The 19,831-nt window shown below is 38.1% G+C and overlaps 1 protein-coding gene across 1 annotated transcript in view; it reads right to left on the reverse strand.

Annotated features, from left to right (window-relative positions):
• Positions 1-4,840: 4,840 nt before the first annotated feature.
• Positions 4,841-19,831, reverse strand: part of LOC139743452 (uncharacterized) — a 30,740-nt gene continuing 15,749 nt past the window's right edge. The window contains exons 8-17 of the mRNA XM_071653937.1: positions 12,810-12,955; positions 11,582-11,791; positions 10,677-10,894; positions 9,861-10,092; positions 8,994-9,267; positions 8,352-8,614; positions 7,133-7,364; positions 6,182-6,279; positions 5,755-5,931; positions 4,841-5,110 (exon numbers count right to left, since the gene is read on the reverse strand). Of these exons, the coding sequence (XP_071510038.1) occupies positions 4,841-5,110; positions 5,755-5,931; positions 6,182-6,279; positions 7,133-7,364; positions 8,352-8,614; positions 8,994-9,267; positions 9,861-10,092; positions 10,677-10,894; positions 11,582-11,791; positions 12,810-12,955 (2,120 nt within the window). The remainder of the gene's footprint in view (positions 5,111-5,754; positions 5,932-6,181; positions 6,280-7,132; positions 7,365-8,351; positions 8,615-8,993; positions 9,268-9,860; positions 10,093-10,676; positions 10,895-11,581; positions 11,792-12,809; positions 12,956-19,831) is intronic.

A 19,831-nucleotide genomic window follows, 5' to 3' on the forward strand; every position in this document is an offset into this window, starting at 1 on the left:
TAATTCAACGCAACATTTTTCCAGAATCCACGAACATGCATTACTATAAAAATGCATCGTCTTTGTGTGAGTTTGTGTGGGTGTGTTTTGGTATGCGTGTCTCTGTGTCCATGCATAATGTGTGTATGTGTTTGTGAGTATGATGATAGTGTGTATGATAATAGTGTATTATATGTGTGTCGTCGAACTCGAGAGAGAAGTGGGGAAGTGCTCTATGCCACTCGTATAATTGAAAGATCACCACGGCTCCGACGCGCCGTATGTCGCGGATTATTTACACATTTCGGTGATTAATGGGGGGATAAATCGTCCACGCAGTGCTCTGGCTGTGATCAATCAGCCAAAAGGTTACAAATACATTTGAGATGCTCTGTGAGACAACATTTTTTTTTTTTCAAGACGGGGTCCTAATCAGAGTCTCCATCAACGGGACAAGACAGGAGTAATTGCTCCATGCTCTGATTTCCGCTGTGTTTGATTTGAACACGTTAATCAAAACATTTCAATTCAATTCAATTGAGCTGATAGTCTCTATTCAGCATCGCGCGACAATAGAAACAGACAACATTATGACGACACGTGTCTCTCGACTTTGTTTATTCAGCTGTTACTCGCGTATTTATTCCCCCCCCCCCCCCAAAAAAAAAAAAAAAATGAAATGCGACGGAATGAAATGACTGTCTGAAAGAAGGGGAGCGACTGTGTTGAAAATATTAGTCATTGTTGAATGTTGAAGAATGAAATTATTGCCCACACTTGGACTTTTGTCGCCAGTGTCAGAGTATTAACTTTATAGTATTCAGTCACAGACATATGTTAAGGGCCTACACAACAGTGAAAAAATATTCAGCCAGCAAACCAACATATTTCAGCAAAGTGATGAACAGCACACATTATTAATCAGACGCTATTTATTCATTTCCCAAACACGCCTACCTACACGCATAGGACATAGTCCATAAATACATACATACATGAAACAATAGATGCATAACATGTATGTGTGTGCGTTTGTGTGTGTGCGTATCAAACAATAGGGTATTGATTTTTGGCGACACGACCCCCATTCTCCGCCAACCACAAACAAACACACACACTTTTAACTGCAAGAAATAGGAATGCATACGTTGCGATTCTGAGAATATTTTTGATGCTAGGAAAACAAAAGTGATGGGGTAGAGTTCTGGGAGCATGATACGAAGTGCAGGTGCCAATGCTTCCTAATCAATGATGGAAATTAAATAGATTTTCCTAATAATTTTTATTCTATTGTCCATAGACTTTACAAAATGATTACCTGGAGCTACTTAACGCAGTCTGGTTTTCTATATCATAAAGGATAGGAACCCAAAATGTAATATTTTTATTTTTGACTTCGAAGAAAAATCGTGATTGAAAATCAATCACAGAGCATTACAAAATGCAACTGACGTAGATTATAAATCTGAAATAGAAAAAAAAAACACTGAAAAATATCTCCATTTCCTTTTGCTGATATAAGGTTCATAAATCCATGCGACCCAATGTCAACAAGAACTGTGCATTTATACAATAATAACATATGGCGCAGTCACACAATCTCATGCATCCAGATATGGGTGTGCACAAACACTCAACATTTTTTTAATGTGTTCTATAGTACATTACGTTCTGTATAATGATGCCTTCTGCGTTCACGAAGGCTTTTAACACATGTAGACCTATTCTTAATTGCTCGTGTTCCAGCAGCTTCGACCGCGTTGCGAATTATTTTATGAGCGGTTCTCTCTTTGTTTATTTGTTTTGTTTTGTTCTGCATGTGTTTTTTGTTTGCTTGTATTCATTTTGTTTTTGTTTGTTTGTTATTTTTGTTGTTCTTTTAGTTTTCTTGCTTCACGTTTTCATGGCCCGTACGTATTCAGCGTGTTGGATGAGCTGACCCCTGCGAGGGCGCTAGTCACGTTAGTGTAAAGCTGCAATATTGTAAGTTTCATGGAAGAAATGCACGGCTGCATAAATTATTTCCTACAGAAGTCCTTGTTGGAAAAACTCCGGGAAAACCACGTAAACTAGAAATGCTAAGACGGAGAAAACATGTCTCAAGAACAAACAAACAAACAAACAAACAAACAAACAAACAAACAAACAAACAAACAAACAAACAAACAAACAAACAATCCCAAACAGAAAGCAAAACGATGTGAATAAGTTCCGTAAACAAAGAGTCACCGCACTTTTTTTTTTTTTTTTCACCGCACTTGCCCAACCTCTTCATTCTTGTCTAATCACAAAATAAATCATACACACATACATACGTGAACGGGGCAAGAAAAAGATACAAAATATAATAAGACATCGTACAGACGGAAGTAAAAAATAAGTGTATAACCTGTGACTTCGAAGTAAAAAGACAATGTGATTTATTCATTTGCAACATTTTGTGACAAAAACAAAACAACTTTTTTGTCAGCAGCACATTATGAAATATCACAAATATCACGTATATCATTGGAAAAAATACATACACAAAATAATAAATCAAATACAGAATGTTCGCAAGATTCAGCCCTATTGTGCTCTATCAGTTTACCTTAAACGTTTAGGATTTGAACTATTAATCTCTCATCAACACTAAATCCCATTTGCTTCCCCTTCGGATTCGAACAATTTGCTTGCAACACCTCTGACTCCAAAACAACCTCGATTTATCTAATAGAGTTGTTTGATGATATCAAATGCATTTTGAAGGATTTGCGGAAAACTACAAAAAGGAATTACTTTTCTCTTCATGCAATATAATGTTATGGACTCATTACAAAAAGAATGGAATGTAATGAATACTGTTATAGGCCCAGCTTTGAGACTGTTCGAGGTCATTTGGCTGCGTGTCTTTGAATTTCACATTTTTCCCACTTGTACAGCGAAATATCACGTTAACCATCACAATTGCAAATGGACATACAATAAAACGGGTGGTTGTGAATTCCTTTGCGTCATGTTATCATGGAGACATACCTAAGATAAATTTACTGATGAACAATATTATTCACATATCAATTAAGCATCAAGCCACAAAGTAACATGTGAGCTTGGAAAGGTAGTCTTGATTTAACAAATATTTTACTTGGAATTAATCGTAACCTTTGATTTCCATATTACTTCACTTCCTTTCAGCGCATTATATACTAATCTGCTAATCAGAACAAAACTTTAACGAGTCATCACGTGTAGAACAACTTATCATCAGTTTTATTTGACCAGTCTGCAGGATTATACAAGGATAATAAATGTGTTGAAACTAGGTGCAGTGATTTTATAATTTGAGCCAATATCATCGAATCTTGTATTTCGGTTATTATAGCAATGTGTAAAAAAAAAAGTTATTATTCTTTTTACATTTCCTGCGTGTATCAGATATTCAAATGTATAATCATGTTGAGGGGGTTTGTGTGTCATGCCAAAGTTTTTACGTAAACATTATTATTGCAATCATCTTGGAATTTGCACATTGTATCTTCATCAAAGAAATCATCTAACGATGACTAATATCATTCACTCATCCATTTATCTACTTCTATATCAACATATTCGCCAAATGTCTACGTTTTGATTGGTAGGAAATACAAACTAGACAATTAATAATGAACTGCAGAAACAGCGTCTTGAGCACAGTGATTGGAAGGGACTATTATATACGAACATTGTGCAGATGTTAAGAACAGGTGAAAGAAAGAGAGAATCTGCGTACAATAGTATGCAAGTTTAAGGCATCAGTACACACATACAGTGTGACATATCATGCAAAAAGAAAAAAAAAATGCCTAATCGTGAAAGAAGATGGTGATAACAATATGCACGCACATCAAGTTCAGCTTTCTCAGCTCTACTTAACAAAGTGTTTTACATGGTGAGAGATTAAAGAGTCAAATGTAACAGCAATTTTAAATTAAAATGGCAATATCGTGACGGGCATCGTGACGGTGTAAATTACGTGACTTTTAAAGTTAGTCGCCTGTGGACCAACTTCTGTGAAAGTGAATGAACAGTGTTTGGAAGTGGTAATTAATGACAAAGATAAGAGTGGACATTGACGCCTTGTTGGCTTTTACTGACACGTTACCTGGAAAGATACAATCACATTACCACGCCCTTAAAATTCAGCTCCAAAACTACCAACTTTAATACTGAAAGAAATCTAATCAAACAACCCGCCGACACACGATGAACTAATCTATACTTACAATATACCATCCCAATACCCTTCTGGATATAGGGGAAGATGTTAAACGCAAAATATCATCTGTATTTCATCTGTGATATGTAAAAACATCCTTTGCGTAGCCTCGAATTATGTTTCGATCTTTCTTTTCAGCTGATGTGTATTCATTATGATGTCCCATTCTCATGTTGCCTATGCCTGTATATTGACATACCTCATTGTAATATGTATAAAGTATCACCTTTTGTTGGATGAAAGTAAAATAAAGATTGAATTGAATTGAATTGCAATCGCAAGACTACAGAGAGCAATTCAAATCATTCCTATTATATTAATCTGCACATTAGGAGATGTGCTTGAAATTATCCATTCAAATTGTTTTGAAAGCGGAAAGATGTATAGATGAGCACTGCAAAAAGCAGTTGTGTACATGTCTGTGTATATTTCTTAGAAATACATAGAAATTAATGTTGCAGAGGATAATTAAAAAATCAGTGACTAGCTAGGACCTTTTGCTTTATTGAATGATACGAGAAAACGATGTTGATTCCTTGTCTTTCTCGAGTGACTTTGAGCTATGTCGATCACCTCCCACCCAAAAGGGCCTACCGCATGTGGCTCCCATAATGGGTCCACCCATGTTTAGGTCTTAAGCGTCGGCTGAGCCTTCTCTTGGATCTTCTGAACGAGTTCGTCGAACTTTTCATCGTCGAAGTTGGCTTGGCTTGCTTCTTTGGTGAAGTCGATGTAGAGCAGCTGAGTGAAAGGCATGCTCATTGGTCCTTCTGGCGGCCACGGCATCTGCTCCATGAGTAAAGGCACGATGGGTTTCCGCAGGATGTCGGACAGACTCACCTCACGACGACAGTTGGCGGAGAGGGCGTACTTTGGAGTGACGCAAGACACAACGACCTGCAAGACAGAGAAGCACAACACGTACCCTTTATAACTATAGTACACTCATGCATTGTGTTGGTCCCGATGATTATACTTTAGCATTTTCTAAAATGTGGTAATATTGTAGACGGATTTTCTTTTTCTTTTTATTATACAAACTTTTGAGTGACATACTAATATGTCATCAACCAGATTCACTGATTCTTTAGATGCGTAAAGCACATTTTCTTCATTGGATAGAAATCACAGGTGATTGCAAGTAGAGCTCTTGAAAGATTTTACCGAAACATACGTACTCGCACACATACATACACACACGCACCATCACACACACACTCACACACACACACACACACACACACACACACACACACACACACACACACACACACACACACCCACACACACACACACACACCCACACCACACATGCACACACATGCACCCCACACACACTCACGTACATAGAAAAGGTAATGTATGGCAGAACAGGTTTTCCCATGTAGACCTACATTGTATTTTCGTGCCCTAGCATAGCCACATGCATAACAAGCGTAAACATGATAGTTTGGTTCAATGAAAAAGTTGGGCAACACGTACTGGCTGTGTCTGTGGAACATTAACTCCTCAAGCAACTCAACCTATCGGCTCTGACATACCTTTGCATTCCTGATCCCCTTGTCAATCTTGGAGTAGAGTGGATCTCCACCACCCATCTGGTTGATGTCCAGCCAGCAGTGGTAGCCTAGACTGGTGAGACGTGAGAACAGTCTCTTGATTTCCGGCTGTTTGCCCCATTGGTACGAGATGAAGACGGACGGATGTTCCTCAGACTCCTAATGAGCGCATGACAAAAGACTGATGTGTGAACTTTAATATGTTTTGAATATCTCTTTTTTTTATATTATTGAAATCGAATGTTAATATCAAAAATCGAAGCATTAAAGACGGATTCCTCACATCGAAACTAATGTATACGCTGTCTTTGAAATGCAGATCTTCAAACAATTTCAGAAATCGACTTTGTCCATGATACAGCTGAAGTACTCTTTTTATTCTGTAGTTTAGCATGTTGAAGGTCCATACCGTAGGACAGGACTTTGTGGCGTCAGCTGACTTTGTTTCTTCAACTTTCTTCGTGACGGCGGGTTTGTCTTCCACTTTAGGGACCCAGTTGCGGTACTCTGAGTGGAGAAAAGGGAAGGAGTGTTAGACCTGTTGACGTGATACGTTGGGGGGAATGTAGATTTGCAACAAAAAAAAAAACAACGACTCTATCTAACTATCTAACTATATATATCCATCTATTACGAAAGGAGGGATATCCTTGTGGGGCAACAATATGTCACACATTCTGACACCGAAACAAATCACAACCACTAATCAAACTTAAAGTAATGAAAACTTTATTCTTCCCTCGCCTCCTCAGACGGCATAGTCCCAGCCTCGAGCCATTTTGTCTTCCACCGTCGTGGGCCGAACAGGCCACACCATTTGCCAAAGCGTTGCCATGGTAACCGCATCTTGTGGAGTGAACAACTTCCACAGTTTTGAAGCAATTGAAATTAAGTTTGGTAGGCATTATGGTTTTGAGGTATCGATATGGAACACATCATTTTTGCTGGGTGTTTGTCGGATAAAGCATTGCCATGGTAATCATAATTTCATCATAATTTTGTGGATTGAATAATTTTTATAGTATTTCAGTAATTATTGAAATTGGTATTTATGATGATTTATAGGTGTAGTTATGTTAGATTTTTTCTCAGTTTTGAAGTAATTGAAATTATATTTGGTAGGTATTATGGTTTTGAGGCATATGTGAAAAAAAATTGATTAGAAGTGAAAGATTTGTTGAAAGTTGAATTTTTTATAATAAGTATAATAATTATAGAATTTATTTAAATGAATGAATTGAATGAGATGTTTATATGTAATATGTACTATGAATATAATGGTTATTATTTTATTTTTCTGCAACAAGTAATGCAACACTTTTTACCAACATGCGTATTCATGACACTATCTAACACTTACCGTCGGTTACCATGCTTTCGTCCGGGTTGACGTGGTACGAGATCTGGCCAAGGAGCTCCAAGAACTTCGAGTCATCCCAAAACTTCTCTCCCCTCACGTACTCTTTCTCATTGTAGAACTGAATGTACAGAAGCTGAGCAAAGAGCATGGCCATAGCGCCCTCTGGTGGCCAGGGAGTGCGGTCGATGAGAATCGGAATGATTGGTTTGTTGAGATGATTAGCTAAGGTCGCCTAATCGGAAAAATAATGGTACAGAAGAAAAAGATTATGTTTAACTAATGACGTGCTTCAATTTCCGGATCGATGACAACAGTTTTTCAAGACCCGGGATTTGTGGGGATTCATGGGTCGCTGTCCACCGGGGTACATTAAGCCACAAACAGCGCCAGTTGTAAGCTCATTGGTAACTACAATGTACAGTGGTTACAGCTCGTTATTCCGAAGGTTCGTTAATCCAAAAATGTGATGAGGTTTGTTATTCCGAAAGTTCATTAATCCGAAAATGAAATAAGGTTCGTTATTCCGAAGGTTCGTTAATCCGAACATGAAACAAAGCTCGTTATTCCGAAGGTTCGTTACGGACCCTTTATCATTTCGGATCAACGAACCTTCGGAATAACGAACCCTATTTCAATTTCGGATTAACGAACTTTCGGAATAACGAACCCTATTTAAATTTCGGACAAACGAGCCTTCGGAATAGCGAACCCTATTTCATTTTCGGATTAATGAACCTTCGGAATAACACCACAAATGTTCGGATTAACGAACCTTCGGAATAACACCACAAATGTTCGGATTAACGAACCCTTTCTCATTTTCAGAATAACGAACATCTATTAATAGGGAATTTGTGTGTTTCAGATTAACGAACCTTCGGAATAATGAAACTTCGGTATAACGAACATTCGGAATTACGAACAGCACCCACGTACAGTCGACTCTGATCGAGATTCTCTGGGAGTGTGATTGCCCCCATAGAAAGCATTGAGATACAAGTAGCTGTGCACGATTCGTTGCGGAAATTCTCGAACATGTCCGAGCAGCTTTTCCACTCGACGGTACCCCCACGCTACCTGGTTTCTGAATGGGATTTTAAGTTTAGAAGCAAAAGCAATATCTTCTTCCACCAACAATGATAATATGATAATACTGAAAACGCATAATAAGGTATTTTAGATACAACGTAAGTTACTAAACACGTCTTGGTATTCCTACCTCCTTTTTGCAGTTCTCAGAGCCAGAATACTTCTCCGTCACCATGCAGAGGACCACTTTGGCAGACCTCATCCCCTGGTTGATGCGATCGTAAAGCTGATCTCCTCCTCCCATCTGACCAATGTCCATCCAGCAAGGGAATCCCGCCATCTCAAGATGGTTCTTAATAGCTTTCACCTCGGGCTGGTGGTCCCACTGGTAGCTGAGGAAAACGACAGGTGTTTTTTCGTACTCTTCGGGTTGGGCTTGAAGAACCAGTTTGTCTGTGAAGGAGAATATGAACGTTAAAGCGAAGTTATCCACGCGTTTTTTCACAGAATATTATCCCTTGAAAGTTTTCGTGTACAGGGCATGTTGTCATGGAATACTATACTCAAACTTGAGATAGAGGAAAGAAATACGTTAGTCTTTCAAACAGCGTTATGATTGGACGTAATGCACCAGGAACCTTTCACACTTTAAGAATCTGTGGATACTATCTCTTTGGACAATTAGCTCTGAGTTCTTAAGAGACTTGTGGTAATTGAAATGACTCACAGTGGCTTCCAATGAGAGAGAAAGAGAGGTGGAGATAAGAAAAAAACAAACAAACAAGATAATTACTACAGTAACATACTCTAGCAAAGGGTTTAGCTGATTCACCTGCTTCCTCTAGACTTTGTGTGATGATCTCCGCTGCATCTGACCGTCCTATGTCTTTCAGAGCACTCAAGATGGCGAACGTTGCGTCACTGCTCTTGTGCGTGCTGTACCATTCTGCCAGGATAGCCATTGTCGGATCGGTGGATAGTGCCCAGCTACGGATATCCTCCCCCGAGTATCCGAGTCGAACCGCAAGGAACCGCCAGTCATGCTCATGCTCCGGGTTGAGGAGCTTAGAGACATCGCGGGACCATTTTGGCGCGTTTGTGATCGTCTGGAACAAAGCAATCATTAATTTTACACTTTGCATTGAGAATGCAGTCGACGTGATTTTGAAGAAAACTGTGTTATAGGAACACATGCCACGTGTTCAGCAAACCTGTTGATTTTGGTATAAATGTTCGTAAAAAATTAATCTAATTTTGGTGTTTGTATGGCATATATTTATCCATTTCTTCCTTCTGACGACCTGCATAAAACAATTTACTGATGGTCGACAATTAGTGGATAATACACTTTACAAACTCTCTCACAAGAGATTGTTGTAATGCTCTAGTAACATCTCATTGGGGAATTCGTCAGAAGACTACCAAAGTTATAAAATTGCATTCGGTCATTGATATAGAGTTTTAAATGTAATTTATCACAGTCATCGATGTTATTGCTGTACTAGAATACTTAGATATAAAAACGACGACGAGAAACTCAAGAAAGTCTTCTTTCTCAGTGTACACCCCGAGGAGCGAAGATCAAGCGAATGGTACTATAGCAGTGCTAGTCCAACGTCTACTTTCCATCTATTCACGAGATTTGAGGACGTGATAAGGGAAGGTGCGAGTAGTACAGCTTTGAAGGAGCACTGCTCACTTTATGATCGATCTCATCGACTTTTTCCACCGTGTCGTCGACGACCTCTTTCAATTCCTCGAGCTTCTCTCCCTGTTCATGGACGTCGCTCTTCACGTCCCTGATCTCGTCACCGTGGTGCTCCACGGTCTCGTCCAGCCTCTTGACGTTTTCGTCCGTGCCCGCCAACCGGGAGTCCAGGGTATCGATGTCCTCTTGCTGCCCCTCGAGGTTCTCACTCAAGCTCTGTAAACTGCAGACGAGAGACGGACCCAAATATGCGTCGGAAATTTGATTGTACATCGAGTGCGACAATAACTTTTATTTGGCATAGGGATGGTGTCTCTAAAATTTCATTTCTTTTTCTTCTTTATTTAACGAAAAGTATATCCTCCGACTTTTTACTTACATATAACAAACTAATGTTAAGGATTGGACCACTCTCAATAATGTCTGAAGAAAGTACATGTAAATGAATATTGTTCTTTTATCATGCCATGAAAATACAATAGTATTGTGGTGCATTTTTTCTATTTCTTTTACATTCTCTTTCTATTATTGATCTCCATGACCGCGGCATTACAAAATGTGTAGCCTTCACATAACCACACATAAATTAACAAAAAAACCAAGCAAAAACAAACAAGCAAACACAAAACATACATAGCCCTTGAGCGGATATTCTGATTTTCTCGAACTATATTTTAAAGTGATATAATTATTGTATTTTGAATTTTGTATTTTCTATGCATCTAATATTAAAACGATTTTACATTTACTTCACCACTTCGAGTGGTATAGAGAAAAAATACTAGAATGACCAGTGAGAAGACACACCTCCTGTCATCCAGAAAGTCCAATATGGACTGGGCCATATCGGGAACGCCCATCTGCTGGGATGTCTTCATTTTCTCTATCTGTGATCTGTACAGCTCCATAGACTCCTTATAAGCCTGAGCCACCCGCTTCGCTTCCATCAGGACCACGCTGGTGAACATTGGGTTGATGGTTGCGAGTTTACCGAATAGAATCTTAAGGCTCTTGTCTGCGTGTTCCTGCAAGTGTGGGAAGGCATTGAATTGTAGGAGATATCACCTCTTTGGAATTCATTTAAATTTCTTACTACACGTCAATTTTGTTTGGAATGTGTCCTTTGATGTCTGAATAAGACTTTTTTTCACAGTTTAACGGCATGACGAATTAAAGTATTGCATTATAGTAATTACCTCTTCTTCCACCTCCCTTCAAACAGAATATGACGATATTTCATTGATATGTAGATGCTCTGGCAACTGCTAAACCTGGTCGACTGCAAAACATATCTCTGGCGCCATTTTCTTTGGTTTTTTTTTTGTTTGTTTATTTTAAGTTCAAGTTCATGCTTTTGTGAGGGATTACTGTTCATGTAAACTTAATGACTGATATCATCGTATTTTGAATAATTGTGTAATTTTCTATTTCTTTTTGAACAACAAGAAACAACAACATTGCATTCATTAATATTCTTTTTAATGAAATATTCAGATGGACGAACGGAATACAACATCCGTTCTATCCTGATCACGTGTTAGTGCTCCCTACTGGCAGTCCTCACAGACATTTTAACCGCATGTAAAAGTATACGATCACAAAATATATGACATTACTCTCGGTTCAAACATCAAGTTTACACAGTCGAAATGTTCAAGTAAATGTTGTTTGTCCTCATATTTTCCATACACAAAAAATTCGTTTTCTATTACCTTGCTGATGCGACCCACACTTGCTACAATCTTTAAGGCTTGCGCAGTGACGTAAGGGTTCTGCTCCCATATTTTGATGAACTTGTCAAGATGGCTCTCGAATCTTTTCGGGTAGTGAAGGGATAGTTCTGATACGACCATGAAGTTCACTACAGACAGGGTGGCATCTGACATATCCTCCAGCAAAAAATCGATGTGCGCTTCGAGGGCCTGCACGAAATATCCAATTGGAATCAGGTATTTACAAGTTTGTATTCACTCTCTTTCGAAATCAGTTCATTTCTCTTTCGTACTCGTTACTGCCTGACAAGAGACTAGAGTGGTTTTAAATTGGCTTTTAAACAAACTAAAGATGACTGAAATATTCTTTGTCTTTTAATCAATGATATAATTTATAAATGATTGTATTACATTTTTTTTTTTTTGCGAAGGGTGTTAATGTTTAGGACCTATATTCAAAATGAAGAGTTTGTTCGCAGAAACCGATAAGTCAATATTTGCCAAATGGAGATATTTGCGATTAAAGGTCAGGAAAAATAAAGAGAATAATAAGAAATATTTTGCTTCTTTTGACCACACCTTCAAAAATGTACCTTTATAATAGTGACCAATATAACATTTAAAAGGTATTATTCTGTACTTTATGACAGAGGCCGTACTTCATAATCTTCAAAAATGGACTAATCGGTTTTTGCGAACAAACACTTCAAATACTTCCTACTTCTTCGATTATCATCAAAGAATGCTTTTTCTTTTATGTGTATTAAGTATGAAAATCGTATTAAGCACGTTCTCTCGATTCTGTTATATTTCACATTTTGGAAATAATTCTATCATATAATTTCTTCAAATGCTGTGTTACCATGGTCATTGTTTGAAATAAGGTTTCATCTTTATAGTCTCATCACAGCAATAGGCCTATCGGGGATGGGTTTGGGTTGCATAATAAATGGGCCTTCTCAGTAGGAGGACTAATTGTTTTCATGCAAGCTTTCTCCTTAGAAATTCCATTCAAAAAATAACTCTTATGATAATCTCAACTAACCCATCGCAACCTCAATCAATATCCTTAGTCCGTATGATAATTATTAAATTAGCCGTAGACAATCGCCAGTAACATGAGTAGAGAATCAATTACCTAAAGCATTATATCGTATTCTGTTTTGCTCCTCTTTTTTATAATTGTATCAAACATCGTCATCCATTGTTATTGTGATTTTTGTTTCACCTCTGGATTCCTCTTGGCCACGTCGTCAAGAAACATGTAAAGAGGTGATTTTTCAGATGATGCCATGTCGTGCATGCACTCAATGAGGTCGTCAAGGCGTGATAGAATTCCATCCGGATTATGCTGAAAAAATCCCTTCAGGGTCACTGGGTGTCGAGAAACAAGCAAATCATAAATATGTGAAATAAAGATAACAGCCGTGACTTTATCTGAAGCTCAACCATGTCAGCGCAACCTTTGTTGAACAGCTTTGTATACAACTATATGATACGGGAGTTACACCACAATTATCTCAAAATATCTCATATCTCATATCTCAAGTTTTTAATCAGGCAGACTTGAAAAAAGATAAGAACAATGATATCACCATCAAAGTCTGACAAATAAATCTAAAGTTTAAAGAATTCTTAAGTTCAGTTTGTGTAAATGTAATTGTCTGAAGAATTTCATCACAAAAATGGGCTACGCGCAATTTTTAAACACTTCAAAGTAGGCCTAAGTCTAACAACGGCGCGCAAATGATTTTTTTTTTTTTTGGATAGTGTTACCTGACTTGTAACATAACAAGGGATGTACATGAATGCATGATTACAAGTATCACCCACTTTCTTATATTTTTGTTTTGTTTTAGAAGGTCTTATTGCTAGTATTGATGGAATAAACTAGTTTAATATTGAACTCTTCATTTTTACCCCTCAGTCACAAATGCAATTTAAACGAAGTCTTGATGTTATTATCTTAGAATTAAATCATGACAAACCAATGAAGAACTGTAACTTCTTCAAAGGAGAAAGTCTCCACTGCAAAATCCCTACGCCTACACGTTTTGATGCAAAGGGTACGTTCTTAAATGTAATACAACTATGTATGTATACGTATAATTATATATATATATATATATATATATATATACATTGTATACACTACACTGACGATGGCCCGAGGCAGGTTGAAAATTTTGTTAATAAAAACCTTCTTGTTGGATCTACAGATGGTATATTTCAGACTCATTCTTCTTGATAACATTATATATATATATATATGTATATCGATTTATATATGGACAGAGCATATAAATAAATATATATATATATATATATATATATATATATGTATATACACTGTTAGAACGCTGTGTAAAATTTCGTTGTTTAAAATATTGTTGTTTAAAATTCTAAACAATGTTGTTTAAATATAGAAAATTGGAGCTTGATTGCCTTAAACAGCGGTTGTTTAAAAACAATTCGGAATGATTGTCCAAACAATTAAACATCGTTGTTTAGAAATGGATGGGCAAAAGTCATGTGATAGTCATGAACCAATCAGCGGGCCTGCATGTATCCTTGGCCTTCGTCGCAATCGATCGCCGCCGGGCGGCCACCGCGCCTCACACACACACGTACATCACACGTTTATGTATGTATTATAGCTAGCTATACAGTAGCGCGGCTATTCATCATGATGGACGGCGGTGACGATGACTGCAATGCAGCTATATGGAGTCACGAACATTCTCAGCAAATGAGGTCTAGCTAGAGAAGAACTTTGCCAGTCATTCCAAGGTATTTATTTATTTAACTGATAGTTACATCTCTTCATGCCCATCTGTAATTTGCATGATGTATGAAGCCAGTCACGGCTCACGCTTAAAGTTTGGATTCTTGGCCGGGCTGCGCTACGCCTCGCCATCATGCATGTAACGTTAGATCTAACAAACTGTTAATGTTGCGTTAACGTTAACGTTAAGTTAGGTCGTCTGTACCGGTACGTACATTATGTACTGTTTTCAACCAACTCGTAGTTGATGCTTGTATAAACACTTGCATAATTCAATCCTTACATACATTTTCAAAACTTCACATAAAATACGAATTTCTTTTACAAAAACTAATCATCTAAATCAGCGTACGGAATATTCCCATTGTTGACACGGTACAGTACGTAGCCTATTCGTTGTAACCTTTGTTACAGTATTCTAAGTTGTATTGTAACAGGCACCGTATCACATCATGCACAATAATAGGCGCAGTGTCCGAGCTCAATGATGTAGAAATCTAACAAGTTAGTTAGTCATAGCCAGGGTCTAATGTGACGGTTAGGGCCTAGCTATAGGCAATGCTAGGGCCTAGTCAAGGGCTAGGGCCTATATTTTAGACTGCTAGTGCTAACTAAGTTCATAATCACACAATGACCTGTCTCGATCATTTCCTACCTCATAATTTAGAACTTATGGTCGGCTGTATGATAGCCCTACATCGACCACCCTTTTGTAATAAACCGACCGTGTGTTAATTGGCGCACTGAATGCTTTATTAGTACGCACTTCACTGCACGCAAAGCGCATAAACATGGATTAGCTTTGACTGTTGATGAGGATGGTGTGGGAAAACGCGAAAATTCACCGTTCATTAACAAAGTTAATGCTAATAATGGTTTTAATCAAGAACAAAATTTCGAATGAATATTTTTACCGAATCGTAATGTAATGTCTATAGTATGGAAGTTTCTAAAAAGCTTCGTACAACACGGTGCTCAATACAACTCGGTTTGCGTGCATTGTCAATGCAAAAACAGCGGTCGATCTCAATAAGGAGCGTTACCGCGGGGAGCTGAAACAAGGCCCCGCAAGTTCGACGGCGATATTTTTGCACTGAAACTTCGAATCAAAAAGGGAACAAAGGCATTTACTGATAGCCTAGCTCTGGATTTTCTCAATCACGTAAGTCAGGTTTTTTGCATGAATTTCAGTGTTAAATATTCTTATCAAGCAAATAAACATTAGGCGGTCGATGGGTAGTAGGTCCAACGGTATAACCAAAATCTACTGTAAACATAACGAACCCCCTAAAATCCAATACTAAAGTGCAAGTTAAGTTCTGGTACTTTTGCTGGAGCAATTCATTCTGTACTGAGCATCATTGCCATCAATGATGCTCGATGAATTAAGGTCTACGTAAGCTTCCAGTAGAAAAAAAGGCCTAGAACCCCTACTAGAAAATGAAGATAAAGACAGAAAACAGATTGTGGTGTTTTTAACGCACAATATAGACTATGCACCACACGTACCACCTTAGTAGAGTTCTATTTGTTTCGTGTAGGTAGGTGGTTTGGAACCAATTTTTGGCACTTTTGTCACTTTTGAATAAGTTTCTGTGCAAAGATTAGGAGCTTTCTTCTCAGTCTGTCAAGATTTCCATGCCAAACGAAGCACATTGTGCAAATTCACACAAACTGGTGAGAAAAATGTTTATAGAATGAACATTTTTGCAGAAGCTAATGATCATGCATAATTCACTCCATCATTTATGTTTTTGTTATTAACTTTAGTATTATATTTTTTTTCCATTTGGTTTATAGCATTCTTTCAGGGCCACCCTTAATATGATTACAAATGCAATCTTGTTGGCTAATTTGTACAGATCAAGCAAGACTTCAGCCAGGAGATCATGGCTGAAGACAGGATGTTTGCAGCATGGCCATGTATGCTGACAAAGTACTCTAGTATGGGGAATCAAGATGTCCATCGTAGCAAATGCTGCTTATTTGTCACACGGGTGACACCGATGGCCTTTCCCAAGGTACATTTTAAATAGTATTGCTCTGTGTAGAGATCATCTGCAGCCCCAGTACCACCCTTTCCTTTTTTGCATTTGAGTTGAGGTGAATTTATTAACAACATTAACAAAATACTTACAGTATGTACATGACTATATAAAAAAGAATTGTTCGATCGAAAAATTCATTCAATGCTTGTTAAGTAATTTCTAAGACTTTCGCAAAAACCTGCAAAAACTGAAGTGGATCTGTAATTTCAAAGCCAATATCAAAGAGATCATCCGGGCTCTTGATGACTCTGCTTTGTCCATCATTCAACTTGCATGTCATGTTCCCGTATTTGGTTTTGTTGCCGATTCGACATTCCCCTTTTCTTCTCCACTGCCTGATCAACTCACATGATAATCAAGCTTTTGTCATTATAGGATAACATTAACAGAGAAGTCTTTTATGAACTATTGAAGTTTTTGCATTCTTTTTCCTACTACTTGGAATAAAAATCACTGGACCTTGAACATCCCTTGCTCTTGCTAATCTATATCAACTGATCTTGCTTTATGCAATGCCAGAATATGACATGAACCTCCTGCAAAAGCCCAAATGTCATTCATATTGCAATAGTCTTTGTTAAGCACTTAACAGTAGAGCAAGATTATTCTTATTAAGGCACTGGCTGTCAACACCATTCAACTTTCTTTCATCCAAGTTCATGGTAACTCTGATTGCTGTTTTGTAGAAGAGCATGATGATTATTACAGCATTATAATTCTAATGCTTGGCCTTACAAGTTTGGCTCTACTCATCCACAATTACTTGCCGTCTTGGTAGTAAATGCCGTTGCCAGAATCAGTCCCTCATTCAAAATGTGTAGTATTTTCTACAATACCCTCCAAACAACTTTAAAACAGCCCTCCCCCCCCCCCCCCCCCCCCCCCACAGTTAGTGGTTGCAATCAAGTACAATATAAGTACCTAAGCTAGCATCTGAATATGAGCTGATACTTGTCAGCATTTCTCTTTATCAGCCTTAATTGTGTTATTTTTAAAGGGTATATTTGTACTTATCATTCAAAATACTCCCCCTGTGTCATACATTTTGCTCCACAGAGGAAAAAGAGACGCTTGCATTCAGCATGCTGCCGCTAGTTTGCCGAGGCTGGACTGCTGGGGTGTGGGGCAAGTGCTCCTTTCAGGAGTCGTTGGAGTTATTCTACGACTTTCAACCTGTAAGTACCTAACTGTTCGGAGGCTTATCTTCTAAAACAAGTGATGTGTTGCCCTCTTATTAAAATGATGAGATGGACTTTGACATTGCAATACAAAATATAAAAATCATCAAGCTGTGGTCCATAGTTACAGAAATTCCCAGTTTATGCTGTTTCATTTGTTAGTTTAGTCCATTGATTCTACATATTTATGCAAATTTACTATGTTGCTAATGTATGCTGTGAATCACAATAATTTTTTTTAATGAAAAAAAAATCTTATATTACATACTCAACATACATATTTTCTTTATTTTGTGCCTGACTGCTCAATCACACACTTGTCCAATATCAATATGTCCTTTTCATTTTGATAAAAAGGGGAAAACATTCGCATGAAATGCAAAATTGGTCCCAAATGTCGCCAACAAGGAATATTCCATTCATCATTAAATATTGCACTTGACCTATGGTATCATTATATTCTGCAAGATGCTGGAAATATATTACATACCACTCGTATACATCCAATGTGATACAGGGTGTCTCTCCCCCCCCCCCCCCATACCAAAAAGAAAAAAGACCTCGCATACTCCTTAATGTTCCTACAATGTAAGTGGACAAAATTGTTATACTACTAGTATTGGAAAGAGTAACTTACCCAAAATAATGAAATGCAATTCAGAAGTAGTTTTTGTTTGATAATACTTTTTGCCTGGGCTTGCCAGCAATAAAATTTAATTGCCTTTCAGAAGTTCCCATAGGCCACACAGTTGAAAATTCATTCAGCCAGGTCATGGTTAGCCCTTGCAAGAATAGAAAATGTAATACATGGATGTTATATACTACATAAAATACCCAATTTAGGGTATATGTTTGCAAATGAAATGTTGCAGAATTTGGCTAGGCACTTTATTATGAACTCTACCTTGAACATTGGAGAGGTGTGGGAAATATATCTGTTCTGATGGACTTCATTATACCAATGCCTCAACCGAACACTTCTGCGTAGATTATTTCAAGATTTTATCGAGATGTTATTATGCATGTTTCTTTTCCACTTCCATTTCATTTTACAGGAGGGCACAGACCTGGCTTTCTACATTGGACAAATTGACAGGAAGCAGAGACCACAGCCCTTCATCTTGCTGATGGGAGGATCCTGGAAGAAGCCACTGCAAACCTTTGTCATTAGGAAGTTTTTGCTACACGACGCGAAGACCGAGAATACGAGGAAGCGATCATTTGTGACAGTCCCCGTACTCTTGACTCCCGTCCCCATATCTATGCAGTTTCGCTTTCCTGTACAGGACGGAGGCGTGGGGACAAGATTGCTGATTGGTTGGCTGACTGGCTGGCTCACTCCTGCCCAGCATCGGGACCGAACGCTATTTTGGCCAAGTACCGTACTCGTTTTCCCCCGGACGGGACGTTCCTCGGATTTGATCATGTGCAGAAGCAAATTTCGCACACGACACGCTTAACTCCCGGCCGCGTTTTGCTTGCGAAAACTCCCTATTGTAGAGAGACAGGGATTCTTGTTTCCAACTTTGACAAAGGCTGTGGACTGTGCATTCAAAATGCATTATGTCCTAGATGTAGAGTACCAGGCTCAATGTTTTGCTGCCTGGCAGTGCTTGGAGACAGTTGTGTACAAAATGCCTGGTAAAGTGACGTCCAATTCTGTGAGAGAGATCAGGACACACCTGAACTCTTCAAATCAGGAAGATTAGATGCGTAGAATGAGATTTTTGTGGTCATCAGAACTTTAATTGACAGAGTTGACTAATAACCTCTGACTTACTATTGCAGATGTTCCCCAAAAGCATTGCAACTGAAATGATTCAAGATGTTGTTACATCAAATTGAACATTGTTAAAAATGATCTAGTTCATAGAGAAGCTGTGTAGTGCAATACCTTCAGTAATATTTTCTTAGTGGGGCAACAAAGTACAGTATTGGGACAGAAAAGCAAATCCTTAGAGGGCCATTCCCTTATGCTTCGCTTATGAGATTTCCAAGCGCATGTAATAGTGACAAACACTTCAAGAACAAAGTCAGTGGTTCTAAGAAAATCAGATAATTATTCCAGGAAATAAGACTCATTCAAGATTTATCTTGTCTTGTCAGGGTATGATCACTATAAAACTGGATGATGTGTCTGTAAGGTCTGCATTGGACTGTAAAAGCATTCTGAAAAATTACATTGTCTGTGTACTGTTCATTCAGTTAGCCCTTTTGGACCCATCTGAGGGCAACTGAT

The sequence above is a fragment of the Diadema antillarum genome, unplaced genomic scaffold, assembly GCF_040938485.1.
Source record: "Diadema antillarum isolate AM-2024a unplaced genomic scaffold, OU_Dant_1.0 scf00000034, whole genome shotgun sequence".
Taxonomy (NCBI): domain Eukaryota; kingdom Metazoa; phylum Echinodermata; class Echinoidea; order Diadematoida; family Diadematidae; genus Diadema; species Diadema antillarum.